Raw genomic sequence first — 19,037 nt, 5'->3', positions numbered from 1 at the left:
AAAAAAAAAAAAAATTATCTTGGATCCTTACAACTACTTTATAAAGTAGGCCAGGAAACAAAACCTCAGAGAGGTTAAGACACTTCCCAGTAAGCACAGGACCTGGGATCTGAACACTCGCTTGAGACCCCAAAGCCCACATTTATTTGCCACCAAAAAAAAAGCAAAAGCATCATGGCAACTTGTGTTGAAGATAGATTTAAAGTAATCTTGTGTTTTTTGATTGCCCCAAATGGTATTTTCTGGGCAGTAAAAGGGTGAGACAATAGTGCAGGGAAGATCATTTGAGCACCTGCCACGAGCTGGTGACATTCACATACATTATCTCTGTTAATTCTCCTACTGACACATATGTGATCTTGAATTCTGTCCACAATGTTGAGGCACAGATGAGGTTAAGAAATTTGCCCAAGGTCACTTGATGAAGGCTGGGATTCAGACTCTTACCCCACCTGCTTGGTGCTAAAACCTAAGTAAATATGCTTTTAAAAACATAAATAGGGGAAACTATGTGGTATCAGGCTCAGGCTGGACCACAAGCCTCCCCACCATGAAAATCTTCATTTTCTTCCTTGAGGCCTCAGGATTGGAAGGCCTCCTGATTTGGCTGCATGTCCTACATCTCTGAGCACTACTGTGTGCCAGGCCCTGGCAAGATATATTGTTACTGTTAATTCTCCTGACAACACTGTGAGGTAGATATGATTATTATCCCTGTTTTCCAGATGAACTAACTGAAGCGCTAAGAAGTTAAGTATCTTAAGAGCAGTGGGCCAGCCCAGGTGTTGATAGTTTGCCAAATTCTACCTGATTCCATTGTCCTGGACTTACTCTTTCCCATTTGCAGACAGAACGGAGTTACAGCCAAATTAAAGTGACTTGATGACCTCAGGGCCTTTGCACTTGCTATACCCTCTCTGCCTGCGATGCTCTTCCCAGGCACCCAAGTCTTGCTCCCTCACTCTCTCAGTGTCTTCACTTAAAAGTCATCATCTTAGGGAAGCCTTTTCTTATTACCCTATTTAAAAGTTCAACCCCCACGATTACAACTGAATGACAGAAACCAAACAACCCAATTCAACAGTAGGTAAAGGACTTGAATAGACATTTCTCTAAGAAGATATACAAATGGTCAATGAGCACATGAAAAGGTGCTCAACACCTAATGATTTGCATTAAGGAAATGAGATACTACTTCATCCCACTCGGATGACTATTATTTAAAAAATAGAAAATAACAAGTGTTGGCAAGGATCTAGAGAAATCTAACTTTTGTACATCACTGATAGTATTGTTAAATGGTGCAGCTGCTGTGGAAAATAGTTCGGGCATTCCTCAAAAAGTTAAACGCAGAATTACCATATGACCCAGCAGTTCCACTTTTAGGATTTTGCTCAAAAGAACTGAAAACAGGGACTCAAATAATTGTAACCCAAATGTTACAATAGCAACACTAAGTAGCCAAAGGTGGAAACAATGCAAATGTCCCTACACAGATGAATGAATTAACAAATTGTATATTCATACAATTCGATATTATTCAGCCATAAAAAAGAATGACGTATCGACACATGCTACAATGTGGATTAGCCCTGAAAACATTATACTACGTGAAAGAAGCCGGTCACAAAAGGTCACATAGAGTCTGATTCCATTTATGTGAAAATCCAAAACAGACAAATCCATACATACAGAAAACTGGTGTTTACCAGAGGCTGGAGGAGAAGAAAATGGAGAGTGACTACTTAATGGGTATGGGGTGTCCTTTGGGGTGATGAAAATGTTCTGGAACCAGATAGAGGTGGTGGTTGCAAGGCATTGTGAATGTACTAAATGCCACTAAATAATTCAGTTTAAAGTAATCAATTTCATGTTAAATGAATTTCACCTCGATGGAAAAGTTCAGTCCCAAACATGCTTTGCCTTCCTTCCCTGCCTGTCTCACATACTATATATCTGACTTGTGTATCTACTGTGCATCCTGCTTCTCTAGATACAAATTCCAAGAGGGTAGGGATTTAAGTGTTTTGTTAACTCACATGTCCCCCAGAGGGTCCCTGGCATGCAATAAATATTTGCTGAAAGGGTGCGTGAGTCTGCCCCCTCCCCGCCCCATCTCTAATCCTAATGGGCTCGTGTCCCTTGAGCCCATAACAATAGTCCTCAGTCTGGGATCCTTTTCTGCTCTTTTTCCTGAGGAGCTGCAGCCACAGGCTCTCTCGCTCAGCTCAGCCCCTTTAAACCCTTCTCTGCTGAGAGTTGGAGATAAGTAAGGCCCCCAGAGAAAACAATGAATCCATCACAGTGTGAAAAAGCTGCCACTCTGTGGCCTCCCACAGCAATTTCTCTTAACCCCAAAGGCAGCTGTGAGGCCAGCCTGCCCCAACCTAGCCAGGCTCTCGCTCCCCAGCTGCTTCGGAGGGGGATGTTTACAGGAACCTCTAGATGACCACTTTCTGAACTGCTGCTCAGACACAGCCCTGTACCAGGCACTCAGCCAAATGACAAATAAAATATATAATCAATCATTCACTCGATGATTCATTCATTTGTTGATTCCTTCGTTCATTCATTCCGGTGGTTATCAAATATTCGTTGAGCACCTATTATGTGCCAGACACTGTATGTTGCCCTGTGGTCCTTGATTTCAGAGATGTCAACATGTTAAAGACCAGGATTTCTCAGCCCCAGCACTGTTGACAATTTGGACCAGACATTTTTTTTTTTGTCATGGGGCTTGTCCTGTGTATTAGCAGCATCCCTGGCCATTGGATGCCAGTGGCACTCCCACAGTCATAACAACTAAAACTGTCTCCAGACATTGCCAGAAGTCCTCAGGGGCACACAGTCACCGCTGGTTGAGAACCACTAGACAAGTATATTTTCCCCAAATTATCAGAGAGAGGAAAAAAATGCTTTCAAGTTGTTTTTGCTATTTGATCTTTCCTCTTTCTCCCTATCTATCTACCTCCCTACCCACCTACCTATCTTGCTAGTTAAGTCAGAAGGCAAAACCGTAACAACAGCTAACATTTGTAAAGGGCACATAGTAAGTGTAGATTCTAGTTACAATGATCATTACTAGTAGACAGTCCCATGTTCAGCACTTCAAGTCCCTTATCTCATTTACTCTCACAGCCACCCTATGGAGGAAATGCTGCTAATGCTTATTTTACAGATACAGAAATCAAAGTGCAGAGATGTTAAGCAACTTGTCCAAGGCCACACTGAGAGTAAGGGGCAGAGCTGGGGTTCAAATCCAGGTCCATAGGTGCCAGAGCATGAGCTCTTCAGCATTACGCCACCTGTTCCCTAGCACAGAGCCTTGCACATCGTAGTGATCCAAAGACATTTGTTGCCAGGATGAATGAACACTGTATGGAGAAAGGACTCTGAGAAAGGCCTACAGAAGCAGAGGCTGCTATCTGGGGGGCTTGATATTCAGGAGGGACATATATTGTTTGACTTATTTCCATTCATTAATCCAGTGATCCATCCATTGATCCATTCATTCATTCACCAAGCATTCCCCAAATACGGAGTTATACCTGGAACCTAGGAGGAATTCTGGTTTCAAGATCTCATAGTCGAGCAGGAGACATAAGATGTGTTCAGGAATAATTGTACTGTGAGATACAAAGTGAGAAGCCACACTGTGAAGGGACACATAGATGCTGAATTAGTCAAGAGCTTTTGATTGAAAGTGATAGGAATGCCTGTCCCAATTGGCTTAAGTGAAAAGGGGAAGTTATTGGCTTCTAAACCCAGTCCAAGGCTTCAGGTATGGCTTGATCAAGATGTTCAAATGATGTCATCAGGAATCCCTCCATCATTTCTCTGGTTTCCTCTGAGTTGACTTCATTTCCTGCCGGCAAAATGGCCACCAACAGCTTTAGGCCTATATCCTGCCAGCTTAGTAACTCTATCTCAAAGAGGACACCACTGTTTCAATAATTTCAGCCAAAGGCTCTTATTGGACCAACCTGACTCATATGCTCACTCTTGAACACAGCACAGTAGCCATGGGGAAATGGTGCTTTGATTGTCTAGGACGGGGTCCTGGACCCACCCCTGGGGCCTGTGGATGGGGACGGTTCAGCCTGAACCAAATCAGCTGAGAATATAGTAGGCCTGGTTCTGCCAAAAGCAAATCAGGAGAGAAAAGAGTGCCAGACAGTCAAAACCAACAGATGTCTACTGCAGGTATAATGGAGTTTCAGAGGAGACAGTGACCCTCTTTCAGCTAGTAGACCAAAAGGCTTTGTGGATCTTATGAAATCAGTGACCTTTGAGGTCACCTAGGGACCCAGCACATTCCCACAGGACACAGCCTAAGTGCCGATCAGAGAAATATCTCACACTTGAGACCAGATCTCCCCACTCTGCCCCATCATTGCCAAACTAAACAGACCAAATTATATGAGGTTGGTTGGGCCTCTCCCCTCAGGAAAAACAGGATTATGAAAAAAAGAATATGAAATAAGTACCCAGCTCTTAATTCATATTCTTAATGGAGGGGTCCCAACTGGCCACTAGCCAGCAATAGTCTGGATCTCCTGGGCAGATGTCCACCCAGGTCTAATGAGCCACAGCTAGGGCTCAAAGGTCTGCTGATTTCAGGTAGAACTAGAAGGGGAAGTTGGGCATGGCAGAAAAACCTATTAACCCCTGCTACAGTTAAATATTTGAATATTGGATTATTGAACCTAGGCATAGAGCAGCCACTGTCCTTGTACTCTAAGATCTATTATAATTAGTAATCTCTCTGAATTCTCCTAATGCAAACTAGGCAGTCAGAGACCTTTCTCTACACATGGCAACCCCAGGGACATTTGGGATTTAAGAGCTGTGCTTTGGGGAAAGAAGTCTATTATTCAATGTTCACTTAATCAGAGGAGCTAAGTGGTAGGTGGAGTCATAAAGGAAGGCAAAGAGCCGGGCAGGCAGATGCTAAGTGGGAGACTGTTCCAGGCATAAGGGAAATGGGGGTGGGTATGAAAAAAAGCAAGAGAGAGAGAGTGCCAAGGGAAATTTGGTTTGACTGGATAAAAAGGACCGTGGGAATAAGGAGTTTTGGTAAGAGCTATGAAATGAGCAGGGAGAAGCAGAGATCTTCAAATCATGGACTCTTCCGCACCCCTCCCCTCCTCCAGCAGGTGAGTGGATCCGAGGTGCCCTCCCCAACCCTCCTTCCTGAGGCCTCCACAGACCCTGGGCTCAGCCTCCTGACCTGGCCCCCGGCTCTGGGCCTCATGTCCTGCCAGCTGTACTTGCTTTGTCCTGTGTCATCATCTCCATGCCCAGCCTGGTGACTGGAGCCTGGTTCCCACCCATGCCATTGGCTTCTCCATTTGGCGTGGAGCTCCTTAGCTGGATGAGACTACTACAGTCATGAAGGCCATGTCACTGGCTCAACACATGGGCCCAAGTGAGTCAATGTCATTGGCATGAGGTGCTGTCAGTTCTGTGGGGCCAAGGGAACAAGATTGTTTCAGATAAGTTCGTTTGATTGTGAGGAACGCACAGTCACAAAATGGGGGCTTATTATTCAGATGCTCAGAGAGAAATATGGAAGATGGGATCTTACAGGAAGCAAGAAGAGATGTTGTAATCGGGTCAGGCTTCTTGCAGTCCAGAACTAGGGAGGAATTCTCCATTGAGGTCCACTGTGGGCACCTTGGAGCTGGGGCCCTTCATGTTGAAGCCCCACTCTCAGCTCCTCTCTGACTTCTCTCTACATCTGCTTTGTGGTTCACATCCTAAATTTCCATATATTCAGCATAACTTTTTTCTGCTTTCCCTCTCTATTCTGTGGAAGAAGGCACTGTTGGAATTAAACTAGTAGTTTTTATCTCTGCTTTAATGAAAGAGGTGGCAACTTACTGATGCAAGGAAGGTATTTCCCTTCCCAAGGGTGATGTATTCAGCTTTGGGTTAAAAGGAGATGCTATTGGGCACATGTGGATATCCTTGTAGATTAAATAAAAAAGAAACAGCCTGAGTAACATAGCAAGACCCCGTTTCCACCAAAATAAATAAATAATAAAAAGAAAGAACAGAACTTGTTTCCTTAAAAACTTAAATATAGAATTACCATACGACCTAGCAATTCCACTACTGGCTAGATAAATACCCAAAATAACTGAAAGCAAGGACATGAACGTGAATCTGTACACCCATGTTCATTCGTATCAGCATTATTCACATAAGCCAAAAAGGAGGAAGCAGCTTAAATGGCCATCAGTGGATGAATGAATGAACAAAACTTGGAATATACATACAATAGAATATTATTCGGCCTTTATAAAAGGTGAAATTCTGTCTGGGCACAGTGGCTCACACCTGTAATCCCAGCACTTTGGGAGGCCAAGGTGGTAGGATCACTTGAGGCCAGGAGTCTGAGACCAGCCAGACAACATAGTGAGACCCCCATCTCTACAAAAAATTTAAAAATCAGCTGGGCATGGTGGTGCACACCTGTAGTCCTAGCTACTCAGGAGGCTGAGTTGGGAGGATTGCTTGAGCCCAGGAGTCCAAGGTTGCAATGATCTATGATGATGCCATTGCACTCTAGCCTGGGTGAGAAAGTGAGACCCTGTCTCTAAAAAAAAAAAAAAGAAGAAGAAAGAAGAAAAAAAAAAGGAAATTCTGGCATATGCTTCAACATAGATGAATCTGGAAGACATTATGCTGAGTGAAATAAATCACACACAAAAGGACAAATATTGTACAATTCCAATTATATGAGGCACCTAGATTAGTCAAATCAATAGAGATGAAAAGTAAAATGGTGGATATCAGGAGCTTGGATAGGGGAGGGAAAATGAGTTATTATTTACTGGGTACTAAGTTTCAGTTTGAAGTGATGAAAAAGTTCCGGAGATGAATGGTGGTGATAGTTACACAACAATGTGAATGTATTTAACGACTTAGAACTGTACACATAAAAATAATAAAAATAGTAACATTTATGTTATGTATATTTTACTATAATTTCAAAAGAAAAGTTTTTGGGTTTTGCCAAATTAGAGGTAGTCAACCCATCCATTATTCGAGTGAAAGCATCTCTTCTGTGTTAGGTGGACTAAGGCAGAAGCTGGCAGAACTCTCATGGGGAATGAGGAGAAGGAAGAGAATTGAGGCTTTGCGTTTACAAGGTAGCTGACACCTGCGATGCATTTCAACACCGTATGCCACAGCCCTTCTATGACCAGGAGATGGCTGGGCAATGGCACCAAGGGAAAATGACAGAGGGGTGACCTGCCGTGTGCTGGACCTAAGACTCATCTCAGCACCCAGGCAGGCTGCCTCTCCGCCCTTAGGTCCTGGCCTAAGCTTGAGCTAGGCATTCTGCTACTTTAGATAAAAGCTCCCTAAATAACATAATTTTCAACTTGTGGCAAAAGCCTAGTCCTAGATCAATGTAAATTTCTTTCTATTCTGTTTTGATACCTGTTCTGTTTAGACTGGTGGAGAAAACAACAGGTCCTCCATCCTGTAGAAATCTCAAACACCTCTCTACGATCCACCATTAGAAGGAGTCTCAGTTTCCCCACCCATCTCCCGCCTTTGTGTTCAGGATTGCAGAAGACCTTGGTTCTTAGGTGAAGTGACCAGCTCTCTTGACTAGGAAATAGATTTTTTTCCAAGTCCCCAGGGAGAGCACATGTATTTGGCTTGGGTGGAGAAGAACGGAGGGGAGGTCTTAGGGTTAAAAGAAATCCATCATTCAAAAAGATAGAGCATGGCCAGGCACAGTCATGCCTGTAATCCTAGCACTCTGGGAGGCTGAGGCAGGAGGATCGCTCAAGGTCAGGAGTTCGAAACCAGCCTGAGCAACAGCAAGACCCCGTCTCTACTAAAAATAGAAATAAATTAATTGGCCAACTAAAAATATATAGAAAAAAATTAGCCGGGCATGGTGGCGCATACCCATAGTCCCAGCTACCATACTTGTAGTCCCAGCTACTAGGGAGGCTGAGGCAGTAGGATTGCTTGAGCCCAGGAGTTTGAGGTTGCTGTGAGCTAGGCTGATGCCATGGCACTGTACCCCAGGCAACAGAGTGGGACTCTGTCTGAAAAAAAAAAAAAAAAGGATAGAGCAGTTATGCCCAGAAAAAGGTGAGTGAAGCATCATTCCCAGTGGTTAGGTTGAGTTAGAGGGCAAAGAGAAGCTTTCTGCCCTGCAGGGGATGCAAGCCCCAGGGAAGGGCGACCTTGGGGGAAGGACAGGCAGAGAAATATAATCAGCCTTCTGCTCCTGTATCTTGGGCCTGGCTAGTAACACAGGTAGAAGACCATAACAAACACAGCACATACCAGTGATTACAAATCCTAAAACTATCTGAACCTCTTGGCAAGTCCTGGTGGGTCGTTGGGTGTGGAGGTGGGAGGCGGATCCTGTAGGTGGGAGGGCCTCAGGCCCCTATCATAATCTCAGTCAGACTGTTGCAATAACAAACTTGTATTTGCTAATTCTGAATGCCACTGGAATTCCTGTCTTCCCTTTCTCTTTCTCTTCTCCTGCTCCCCACAGCAACTATTTTGAATCTTTTTCACTCTCATCCCTCCTCCTACCCCGCTGCCTTCCCCTTCTCTCACATCAGGCAACTCTGCCTCCCATTTCACACAAAAAAATAGATGCCATCTGATTGGGACCATCCTTACCTTGCTCACTTACCTGCAACTGAACTTACCTTTTCTTCTATCCCACACATGCAGTAGTGCAGTCTACTAGAACTTTCTGCAACAGTGGGAATGTTCTATATCTTTGCTGTCCAATACAGCAGCCACTAGCTACATGCAGCTACTGAAATATGGTTTGTGCAACCATATTTTAGTTGTGAAGAACTAAATCGTAAATTTCATTTCCTTTTAGTTAACTTAAATGTAAACAGCCACATGTGACAATGAGTGGCTACTCTATAGGACAACACTGGCTTGGTGTAACTCAAAGAAAAACATTTTTGATTCCTAGCCCACCCTCTGACATCACTAAGCAGTAGACTCTTGACCAACCTATAAGAATTCTGAATTAGGTGATGAGGAGGAAGGAAGAGAGGGTTAGAAAGGCACAGTCCCAGAGAAATTGCCCTGGAGAAACAGAGGGAACAATATTGCTTTGACATGTTATTTTAGTCATTGCAGTGAGGGAGAAGGAAACCACAGTGAACCCTGGCTGAAACACTGACATCACTCTTAACACCTCCTTGGCCACTGGCTTATTTAGGAGGTGCTGTCCGCACCTTCTGGACACGCACTCGCTCCTGGTTTTCCTCTCTTCCCCGAGGCCTCTGCTTTGACCCCTTAGTTTTGGTGTCCTTCAAGAGTCCGTCCTCAGCCCCATGCCATGTCACTGTACTTCTCTCCGAGCAGACCCTGCCTCCACTCTTGCCTCTTTGGACCATTTTCCAAGGTGCAGCCAGAGCTTCCACAGAAGTGCCAGTGAGATCACGCCACACCCCTGTTTACAAACCCTCTGTTGCCCTCAGGGTAAACAGACTCCTTTGCTGAGATCCTGAGATCTGGTTCAAGTAGTTGAGAGGTGAGGCCAGGAAGGGGAGCAGGGAAGTGAGAGAGGGAAGGGAAGGCAGCCAGTAGTGGAAGCACCCCTGTGTGCATCTGGGCTCAATCCCACTAGAGACATCTGGGAGACAGCCTAGACGGGCCTCAGAGCTGTCCCACCTGAGAGAGAAGAATTGGGGCACTTAATAGGCGATCCCCCAAGCCTCTATTCTCTGAGAGCCACCTTTCTCTCTCCTTCCTTCTTTTCCTCCCCTCCCCATCCTCTCTCCTTCTCCTTCCTCCCCTCAAGAAGGTGGGTACCTGTAGAAATCTCAAACACCTCTCTACCATCCACCATCAACCTCTGCCATGTGTGTTATGTGGCCACACCCATGGTCACAGCTGATTGGACCGGGGGTAAATAGCTAGAACAATCAGATTCACTGTCCTTGGATTCTGGAACTGGGCAGCAAATCTGGGCTTGCACCTAAGCTGGGGACACCTAACCTTGAGAGCGTCGCTGGACCACATGCCCTTGGAGAAGTAGAGGAAGCCAACGTTTGGAGAGAGACCCAGTGGGCACACACTGCCCACACAGGACCTCGCAGCTTCGGACAGACTGGAAGAGCAACATCGGGGCAGGACAGTTTAGTTTCTGATTCTGTTAGTAGGTTCTCATGAAGTTGGGCCACATTGCCTGCACTTGGGTTCTGTGAAATGTGCTTCCTCAAAAAACCTCCCTTTTCCTGTGAAAAAAAGTAACTCAACTTGTAACCAGAAACACACACACGCCCATGCATGCACACAGGACCCTGACTGAGAAACTCACCATTCCCGCCCCATCCCCTTTCCGTTCGGGACCTGGCTTCTTGCTTCACAACGAAGCAGAGACCACCATTCTCAACATCCCACTCAGGCTATCATTGTCTTCGAATGGCTCCAATGCTTCTATTTTAACTACCCCCCACCAACACATACCAATTTTCTCCCAACTCCATTAAAAATCACTTTCCCCTCATAGCCAAGCACACAGGAAAAGTAGTCCATGCCTCTGTCTCCTCTCTTCTCATTAGCCCTCACTTGCACTACTATTAATATTTTGTGATAAGGTGTTTCATTTTGATGTGATGTGATGTGTCTGTGTGAAGGACAGGTGCAGGTTGGCACAGCAAACCACAGGGAAAGAGGAAGGGGGCAAAATTGAGGAGCCCCATAAGCATTTAGAGGCAAACCTGCAACAGCAGGAACTTGAAGTTAGAGACTGTTCCTGGCCAGGAGCATGCGCAGAAACTTGAAGCTTAGGTCCAAAGGTAACTGTTTTGCTATTAATATATATTAGCATAGTAAAAATCACACCCACCAGCGCCATGACAGTTCACAAATGTCATGGCAACCCTTGGAAGTTACCCTATAAGGATAAAATAGGGGAGAACCTTTAGCTCTAAGAACTCTCCACCCTTTTCCCAGGAAAATAATGACTATTCCACCTACCATTTAGCATATCATAAGGTATAGACATAAAACTAGGAGTGTGGCAAAACCCCAGGGTCTTCTCCACTTGCAGAGACAGACCCATCTCCCCCCAGGAAATGTACTTCTGCTTTGTATGCTGAAAGCCTGCAATAAAAGCTGCTTGTGTGGAAGTGCTAAGTGTCTGTCATCACTCTGTCACACCAGCCCTGCTTGCTAATTTTTCAAGCAAGGAGCTAAAGAACCAGGACAACAACCCTCAAAAATCAACCCTGACATGTGGGATTTAGGTATAGAGGTTCATGGACTGTATGGGTGTGGAGCTCAGAGTGCAGGTTAGTCTGGAGATACAGATTTAGCATTCAATGATTTTTTTTTTTTTCTTCTTTTTTTTTTTCAAGAACTTATTCACTGAGGAGAATGATTTTTTTTTTTAAAGTAATGCATGCATATGGTAGAAAAAAATTCAGACACAAGAGAGTGATAAAGAAGTCTTCTGTCAAACACTGACTGATTACCCTAGTTTCTTTCCCAAAGACCACTTTGTATTTCCTTCCAGATGTGCCAGCTTCATGGGCATGGGAACTATATGGTCATATAGGGGCCCACACTTAGAAGACCCGTAAATTAGGTTAATACTTTGCTATTACTACCTTGAAATTCTTTTTTTTTTTTTGAGACAGAGTCTCACTTTGTTGCCCAGGCTAGAGTGAGTGCCGTGGCATCAGCCTAGCTCACAGCAACCTCAAACTCCTGGGCTCAAGCAATCCTTCTGCCTTAGCCTCCCGAGTAGCTGGGACTACAGGCATGCGCCACCATGCCCGGCTAATTTTTTCTATATATATTAGTTGGCCAATTAATTTCTTTTCTATTTATAGTAGAGACGGGGTCTCACTCTTGCTCAGGCTGGTTTCGAGCTCCTGACCTTGAGCAATCTGCCCACCTCGGCCTCCCAGAGAGCTAGGATTACAGGCGTGAGCCACCACGCCCGACCTGAAATTTTTAATTTTTCAATAAGGAACCCCACATTTTCATTTTGCACTGGGCCTCAGAAATTATGTTGTAGGTCCTATTTTCAGCTATAATATCCCATGCATAATTAAACATATAATATGCATATATGTCACCTCTTCCCACTCCCTTTTCTTTTAACATTTGCTTATTCTTAGAAAAATGTGTGCAGATGAAATTTTCCAGGAAGAAAGTGTAATAGTCATTAGTGCTGTTCACTAAATATTTCTGCTTCTTCTGTTTCTGGATACATGGGGGATATAAGGTGGGATTGCATTTTTTGGTTTCTAGTGGTTGGGCAGGACCAAGTGCCTAGTTTTGATCAATGAGTAGTGAGCAGAAGTAAGTGCATTTCTAGGTCAGAACATTTAAGAGCTGTTGTGAGACTCTCCAGAGTTCTCATTAAAGAGTTCAAGACAGTGGCTGTTCCATTAGCTTTGATCTCTAAGTGACTACAGAGGGCAGAGCCTTCTGGGTGAGCCATGATGGATGGACATGAAGTGCGGATAAGAAATAAATCATCAAGCCGGGTGTGGTGGCTCACGCCTGTAATCCTAGCACTTTGGGAGGCTAAGGCGGGTGGATTGCTCAAGGTCAGGAGTTCGAAACCAGCCTGAGCGAGACCCCGTCTCTACCAAAAATAGAAATAAATTAATTGACCAACTAAAAATATATATACAAAAAATTAGCTGGGCATGGTGGCGCATGCCTGTAGTCCCAGCTACTCGGGAGGCTGAGGCAGTAGGATTGCTGAGCCCCGGAGATTGAGGTTGCTGTGAGCCAGGCTGACGCCACGGCACTCACTCTAGCCTGGGCAACAAAGTGAGACTCTGTCTCAAAAAAAAACCAAACAAACAAAAAAACTAAAATCAGATATAAATCATCATTGTTTCAAGCCATAAGATTTTGAGGGTTCTCTGTTATTGCAGCAAAACCTGTCTTATCCTGACTGACAGAAACAAAAAAATGCTAAGAGAGAATTTTCTGGAACTGATATTTACAGGCAGAAGAAAGAAGAGAGCCATAGAAAGATAAGACAAAGAGTCATAGAGGTAAAAATGGGAAACCAGAACAGAAGAGTTGTGGAAATCAAGGCAAGAAATTTCTCTAGGAAGTAGAAAGTGGTCGGTGATGTTGAATGTGTCGAAGAGGTCAAGTAAAATAAGGAATACAATATGTCAACCAAATCTGGCAACTGAGAAGTCCTTGGGAACCTTATTGAGAACAGTAGCCATGGAGTGGTGGTGGTGGTGGTGGTGCAATAGTGGACAGGGGCTGAAGATGAAGAGAGGGAGGGACACAAGGGATCAGTGTAAGAGTCCAGCAGAAAGACAAGGAAATAGATGTCTTTGGGTGGTAGCAAGAGCAATACTGAAGTGACTTGCCTATCATTTCCTATAAATGGAAGCATAAAAGACATGTCCTTTTGTGACTGGTTTTTGTCACTTAGTGGAAGGTTTTCAAGGTTCATCATGTTATAGCATATATCAGTGTTTCCTTCCTTTTTATGGCTGAATAATATTCCACTGTATGGACAGACAGTCTTTTGTTAATCCATTATTCAGTGGATGGACGTTTGACTTGTCTGCCTGTTTGCTGCTATATCTGCTAGTTCCTGGAGCTCTTGGGAATGAATGAATGAATAACATGAACAGAGCTGTCCAAAGTCACAGAGGTGTAAGATGTGACCTGGGGCCTATGTTCTAACCCTCAGGCTTTACCTGTCAATCTCTTCTTTTTATAGATGAAGATTATTGTATGGTTCAGAGTCCCAGCAGGAGAGCAATGGCACACTCAGGTAGGGTAGCTAGTGAAGGGACCACTTATAAAAGTGTGGGCAGAGGTCAGAAAAAGCAGCAAGGGACAGTGAGCTGCTTGGGGCTGGCAACAGTGTGGAGCCCTTACCCCTTCATCCCCAGGCCTGAAGAAGGCAGTGCAGCCCAGAAGCCTCCCCAATATGCAACTGAGAAGGGAGGGACCAGGGGGTTCATACCGATCCTCAGGTCTCCCCAGTCTCCTAGACTGGAAGCTGGCAGGTAAGGGGGCCTCATGCAGCTCATATGGGTGCGGAAGTACAAATTCCCTCAGACTGGAATAATAGAAATTGATAAAGTCAGCTGCAAAGATGACAGGGAGTAATAATTCTCTGTATCCAGAAAGTGATAATACTTCCCCCATCTTTGAGGGACTGCTGCTGCTTACTCACTGAGAAACAACATCTTTTAAAATCACAGACTATCAGAAACTTTGCCATTTGGAAGGACATGACTAAGAATGAAATATTCCACTTTTGCCTAGAGGATTTAAGTCATCCTGACACAGAGAAGCCGCCTCAATGTTGCAACTCACGTGCAGAGCTTCAGAAAAAGGATTTCTGGACACAACATTCGACATTTATCTTAGCTTTGTCGCTTCCAAAGAAACAGGGCCCTGGGTCCCCTTTGCAATGCAGATTTGAAGTTGACTGCTTCATACAAACCTGCTTTGCATTGAGCCTAACGAAACATGATTTCATTTAGATTTCATCTAAACTCCACTTTTCTCAGAATTCTGTAACAACTCTATCTCTTCATTTGTTTTGTGATTCATCAAGTCAATAAACCTAACTTTGTTGGACTGCAACTTTGTTCCTGGTAGTCTTAGGCTGATTGGACTAGGTCATGGGTTGACCTCCAGAGGGTCAAGCAGGAAAGGTCCAGCTTAGAAATAAAGTCCTTTCTACAGATGTAGCCAAAAAAAAAAAAAAAAAAAAAAAAGAAATAAAGTCCTTCCCCTGACTCCCACCCCCAGCCCCCGCTCTCCACCAAATCTGATTTCCTCCACCATCTGCAGATCGGAGTAGTGTAGTGGGCAGGGGAAGAAAAGGGGAAGACCTTCAATGACCCAGGGCTCCTATACATCTGGGGCTGAATAAAGGGTTGTAGAAATGAATGAATCGACCTCTGAGTGGGGCTTGAGGCAATGGAAAGATCTAGGCTTTTGGAAACTCTGGGTCTCATGACATTTGAAGGGCTGTCCCTTTCTCCCAACCGAAATGAGTCTAAGAAAGTGAAAGGAAAAACAGGAAAGGGAGAATTCTAAAAATGTCTATCTTCTGAACACCATCTTTGTGTAGGCATCTGGGGGAGGACAGCTGGAGCGAAGGCCTCTGCCAGCCAGGCCTGTAGGACTTTGCTTTTGTTTATCTCAGCCACATCTGGGGCAGCTGCCAGGACCCGCCCCCACCATGCAGTCATTGGAGGAGCTCAATGTTAAAGGCTCCTGCTAAGAATCAGTGAGTTTCATTTTGCTGTTCCTGGGGGGGGCGGGTTGCAGTGGCCTCGTCTGAGAGGGTTGAGCCCCGGTCCAGCCCCAGGCAGGGAGCGCACCTCTCACCATGCCGGACTGCTGCAGCTGCAGGGATGTGTTCCAGTATGAGACAAACAAAGTCACTCGGATCCAGAGCATGAATTATGGCACCATTAAATGGGTCTTCCACGTGATCGTCTTTTCCTATGCTAGGTAAGTGGGGTGTGGGGAGGACTCCAAATCTCTGCGGTCGCTGACAGCACAGAAAACCCCAAGGTGTAGGTTCAGGTGCACATCCTGAGTCCCACATGGTTTTCAAATGTGAGACGTGCTCTCACAGCAAGCTGGGCAGGCGGCAGGAAGCAGCAGGCAGGAGGAAGCAGCGCCAGCCTGCAGCAGAAAGAAACCATGGGAGGTGAGCGAGACTCCTTTTGGCTCTACCCCAGGCCTGCCAGGATGAGCAGGGCAGGGTGTGCCAGGGGAAAGAAGGAAAACACAGGGCAACACACCCTGGATTCCCAGGGAGGAGGCATGGATCTGAGGACACACCTTGCTTACGGGGAGGAATGGGACCAGGCATGTAAATGTAACTTTAGGTCCTGTCCAATGTCAGGAAGGCCCCCTAGTTATTTTTGGTTTTGTTTTCCTAAAATAACTTATCGAGGTATAATTCATATCCCATACAATTCACCCATTTAAAGTGTACAATTCAAGGGTTTTTAGCACATTCACAGAGTCGCACAGAATTTTAGCATCACCATAGTCAATTTTAGAACATTTTTCATCAGTGCAGAAAGAAACCTCACACCCCTTTAGCTGTCATTCTCAACCCTCCCCACCACACTCCCTCAGCTCCAGGCACCCCCTAACCTACGTTCTGCCTCTATGGATTTGCCCATTCTGGATATTACATATAAAAGGAATCACACAATATGTGGTCCTTTGTGACTGGCTATTTCTACTTAGCATGTTTCAATGTGCTGATGCTTCACTCTTTTCTATGGCTGAGTAGTATTCCATTATATGGGCAGATCAGTTTTATTTATCCATTCATCTGTTGATGGACATTTGAGTTGTTTCTCTTTTTTGGTTATCATGAATAATGCTGCCATGAACACTTGCATACAAGGTTTTGTGTGGGCACATGTCCTCATTTCTCTTGCTTGTCTACCTGGGACTGGAATTGCTGGCTCATGGGGTAACTCTGTTTCGCCGCTGGAGGGGCTGTCACAGCTGCCGCAGCTTTGTACATTCCCACCAGCAGACTGTGAGGGCTCCAGTTTCTCCACATCCTCACCGACACTTGTTATGGTCTGTCTTTTTGATTATAGCCAACCGAGTTGTTATGAAGTGGTATCTTATCTCATTGTCATTTTGATTTGCATTTCCCTGATGGCACATGCCCCTTATTCTCTCTGATGATGTGATGATAACTTATATTTATCTACACAGGGTGACAGTGTAGTTTACTAAGATTTAGAGCTACCCATTTTATAATTCTGAGTATGTCTCCTTGCCCAAGTCACTTAACTTCTCTGAGCTTCAATTTTTGTATCTGTTTATAAAGTAGTTTCAACAATTAAACAAGAAAAGGCATGAAAAGCCTTATCATGATGTCTGACTTAGGATAAGAGCTTCATACTGGTATCTATTTTTTAAAAATAATCTTTTTGAATATAATAGATATATTTATATATATCCTCTCCTTTTGAACCTCAAAGTAACCACATCTAAGCTTGGGATTTGAAATCTGGAAATGTGGATTCAAAAATCCTTCACCTCTTTGAAACTTGGTTTCCTCATCTGTAAAATGGGGATAATTGTTGTTGGGAATATTAAACGAGTTAATAAATGCAGAGCTCTTAGAGAAACATATGGTACCTAGCAAGCCCTTATTAAGTGTTAGTTATTAACAATGTTATTATTAGGATTGTCATTATTTGATTCATGTTTACTATTAAACAAATATTGAATAATAAATATATGTGCTGAAGTTCTAAAATAAGACATTACTTAGACCAGCTACCATAGGACCAAAAAAACAGTGAGACAGTGAAAAAACAAATAACTGTTACGAGTTATTTGTAACAAGTTATTTGTTATTTTACAAGGTCTTTCCAAATGCCAGAAATTCCAGGGACTTCTGAAGGCTACTTCTCTAGCCTTGGTTTGTCTCAGCTCTGTAACTAGGCTATGGAGACTCTCCCTGGGTTGTCATCTAGGAGTCCTCGTATTCTTACCTCAGCCCCTTCCCTGGTCCCACCAGGTGCCCTGCTCCTCATTGGGTACATGCTGCTTGGCCCACGGAGGCTGCCGATTCGCCCTGGCACTTTGCTATCATGTGGTTTGCTCGTGACCACCAAGCTGTTGCCTAAACCAAGCGCCCTGTGATGATACCACCTTGGAGAATTCTTTGAGTTTTATTCCAAGTGAGTTGAGAAGCCATAGAAAGATTTTAAGCAGAGAAGTAAAAGACGGTTGTATTCTTTTGGGAAATTTCCCTCTTCCCCGGAGAGCAGTCCTCTTGGAAGCTTTTCCAGTGACCACAGAAGACCAGAGAAGGTTGAGAGAGAGACAGGAGAACAAGCTCCACTCCCAGCTGCTGCTTCTGTCCCGCCCAGCGGCCTCCATTGGGGCCAACAGTGAGCAGGGCCAGTGTTATCCTTCTCAGCCCCAGGGTGGCGTTGCCATGGAGATGGCACTGCTGTGTTAGTTTGCGACTCTTAAAATGTAGCTCCTGGCTAGCCACCTGTGAGCCGGGGCCTCCTCCATTTGAGTAGACAGGAGCCCACCATGAAGGAGGCACCAGAGGCCAGGAGGAGCAAATCCAAGCCAGGCACGGCCCCTGTGGCCCCCGCCATCTTCAGGGGCACAGAAACATGAGAAGATTCGCCATGTTCTCTTCCTACCCTTGACACCTGAGTGATGTGATAGAACTTGGAGGGGGGAGGGCAGAGAAGACCCACTTCAGGAGGTGACCCCTGCAGGAAGAGAAGAATCTAGCTACACAACACATGGAGGCAAGAGAACAGTACATGCAAAGATCTGGGAGCAACAGAGGAACAGAAAGGACAGCATGTCCAGAACCTGGAGAGAGAGGAGGGAGGAGCAGGAGCCGATGGCAGGCCAGGGTAAGGGCTGGAATTTGATTCTCAATGCTGCGGGAAACCACTGAAAAGTTTTACACAGAGGGGTGCAACTATCTGACTCATGTTTCTAGAAGCTCTCACAGGCCCCTGTGCAGAGCAGAGATTGTGGTGGGGCAGGAATGACAGTGAGGGGCCAGTGAGAAGGTTACTAGAGTCATCAGAAGTGAGAAGATGGCAAACTTGGGCTAGAATGGGATGGTGGAGCTGGAGAGATGTGGACAAAGCTGGGATATGCTTTGGAGGTGGAACCGAGAGATTTGCAAGGAGGGGAAGGATGACTCCGGGTTTCTGGAGAAGCATGATAGTTTTTACTGATGCGAGGAGAGGCAAGCTTGCCGACTAACACAGCATTGTTAAGATGAGCAGTTAAAGCACCCCGACTGCTACCATCTATCCGCAGCCCTTTGTTATAATCATAGTCTAGCGCCAAACGTTACAAGAGGCTGGAAGCATATAATCTCAAAAAAATAAGCACGGTCCTTTCAAATGGATGGCTCTGGCTTTACGAAAAGCTGCCGCAGTGTTCTTGTTTCAAGGTGCAATGGCAAAGGCTTCTCGCCCGCACCCATGGGCTTCTGGGGACATTGCCCCAGCCCTCCTGGGCTGTTAACACAG

General features: G+C 45.0%; 1 protein-coding gene across 1 annotated transcript in view; it reads left to right on the top strand.

Annotated features, from left to right (window-relative positions):
- Positions 1-15,263: 15,263 nt before the first annotated feature.
- Positions 15,264-19,037, top strand: part of P2RX7 (purinergic receptor P2X 7) — a 41,709-nt gene continuing 37,935 nt past the window's right edge. Inside the window, exon 1 of the mRNA XM_012782311.3 lies at positions 15,264-15,486. Coding sequence (XP_012637765.1) covers positions 15,362-15,486 — 125 coding nt within the window. The 5' untranslated portion in view covers positions 15,264-15,361. The remainder of the gene's footprint in view (positions 15,487-19,037) is intronic.

Source organism: Microcebus murinus, chromosome 22 (genome assembly GCF_040939455.1).
Source record: "Microcebus murinus isolate Inina chromosome 22, M.murinus_Inina_mat1.0, whole genome shotgun sequence".
NCBI classification, from domain to species: domain Eukaryota; kingdom Metazoa; phylum Chordata; class Mammalia; order Primates; family Cheirogaleidae; genus Microcebus; species Microcebus murinus.
Note: the sequence above shows the minus strand (reverse complement) of the source record. Positions and strands in the feature narration are given on the sequence as shown.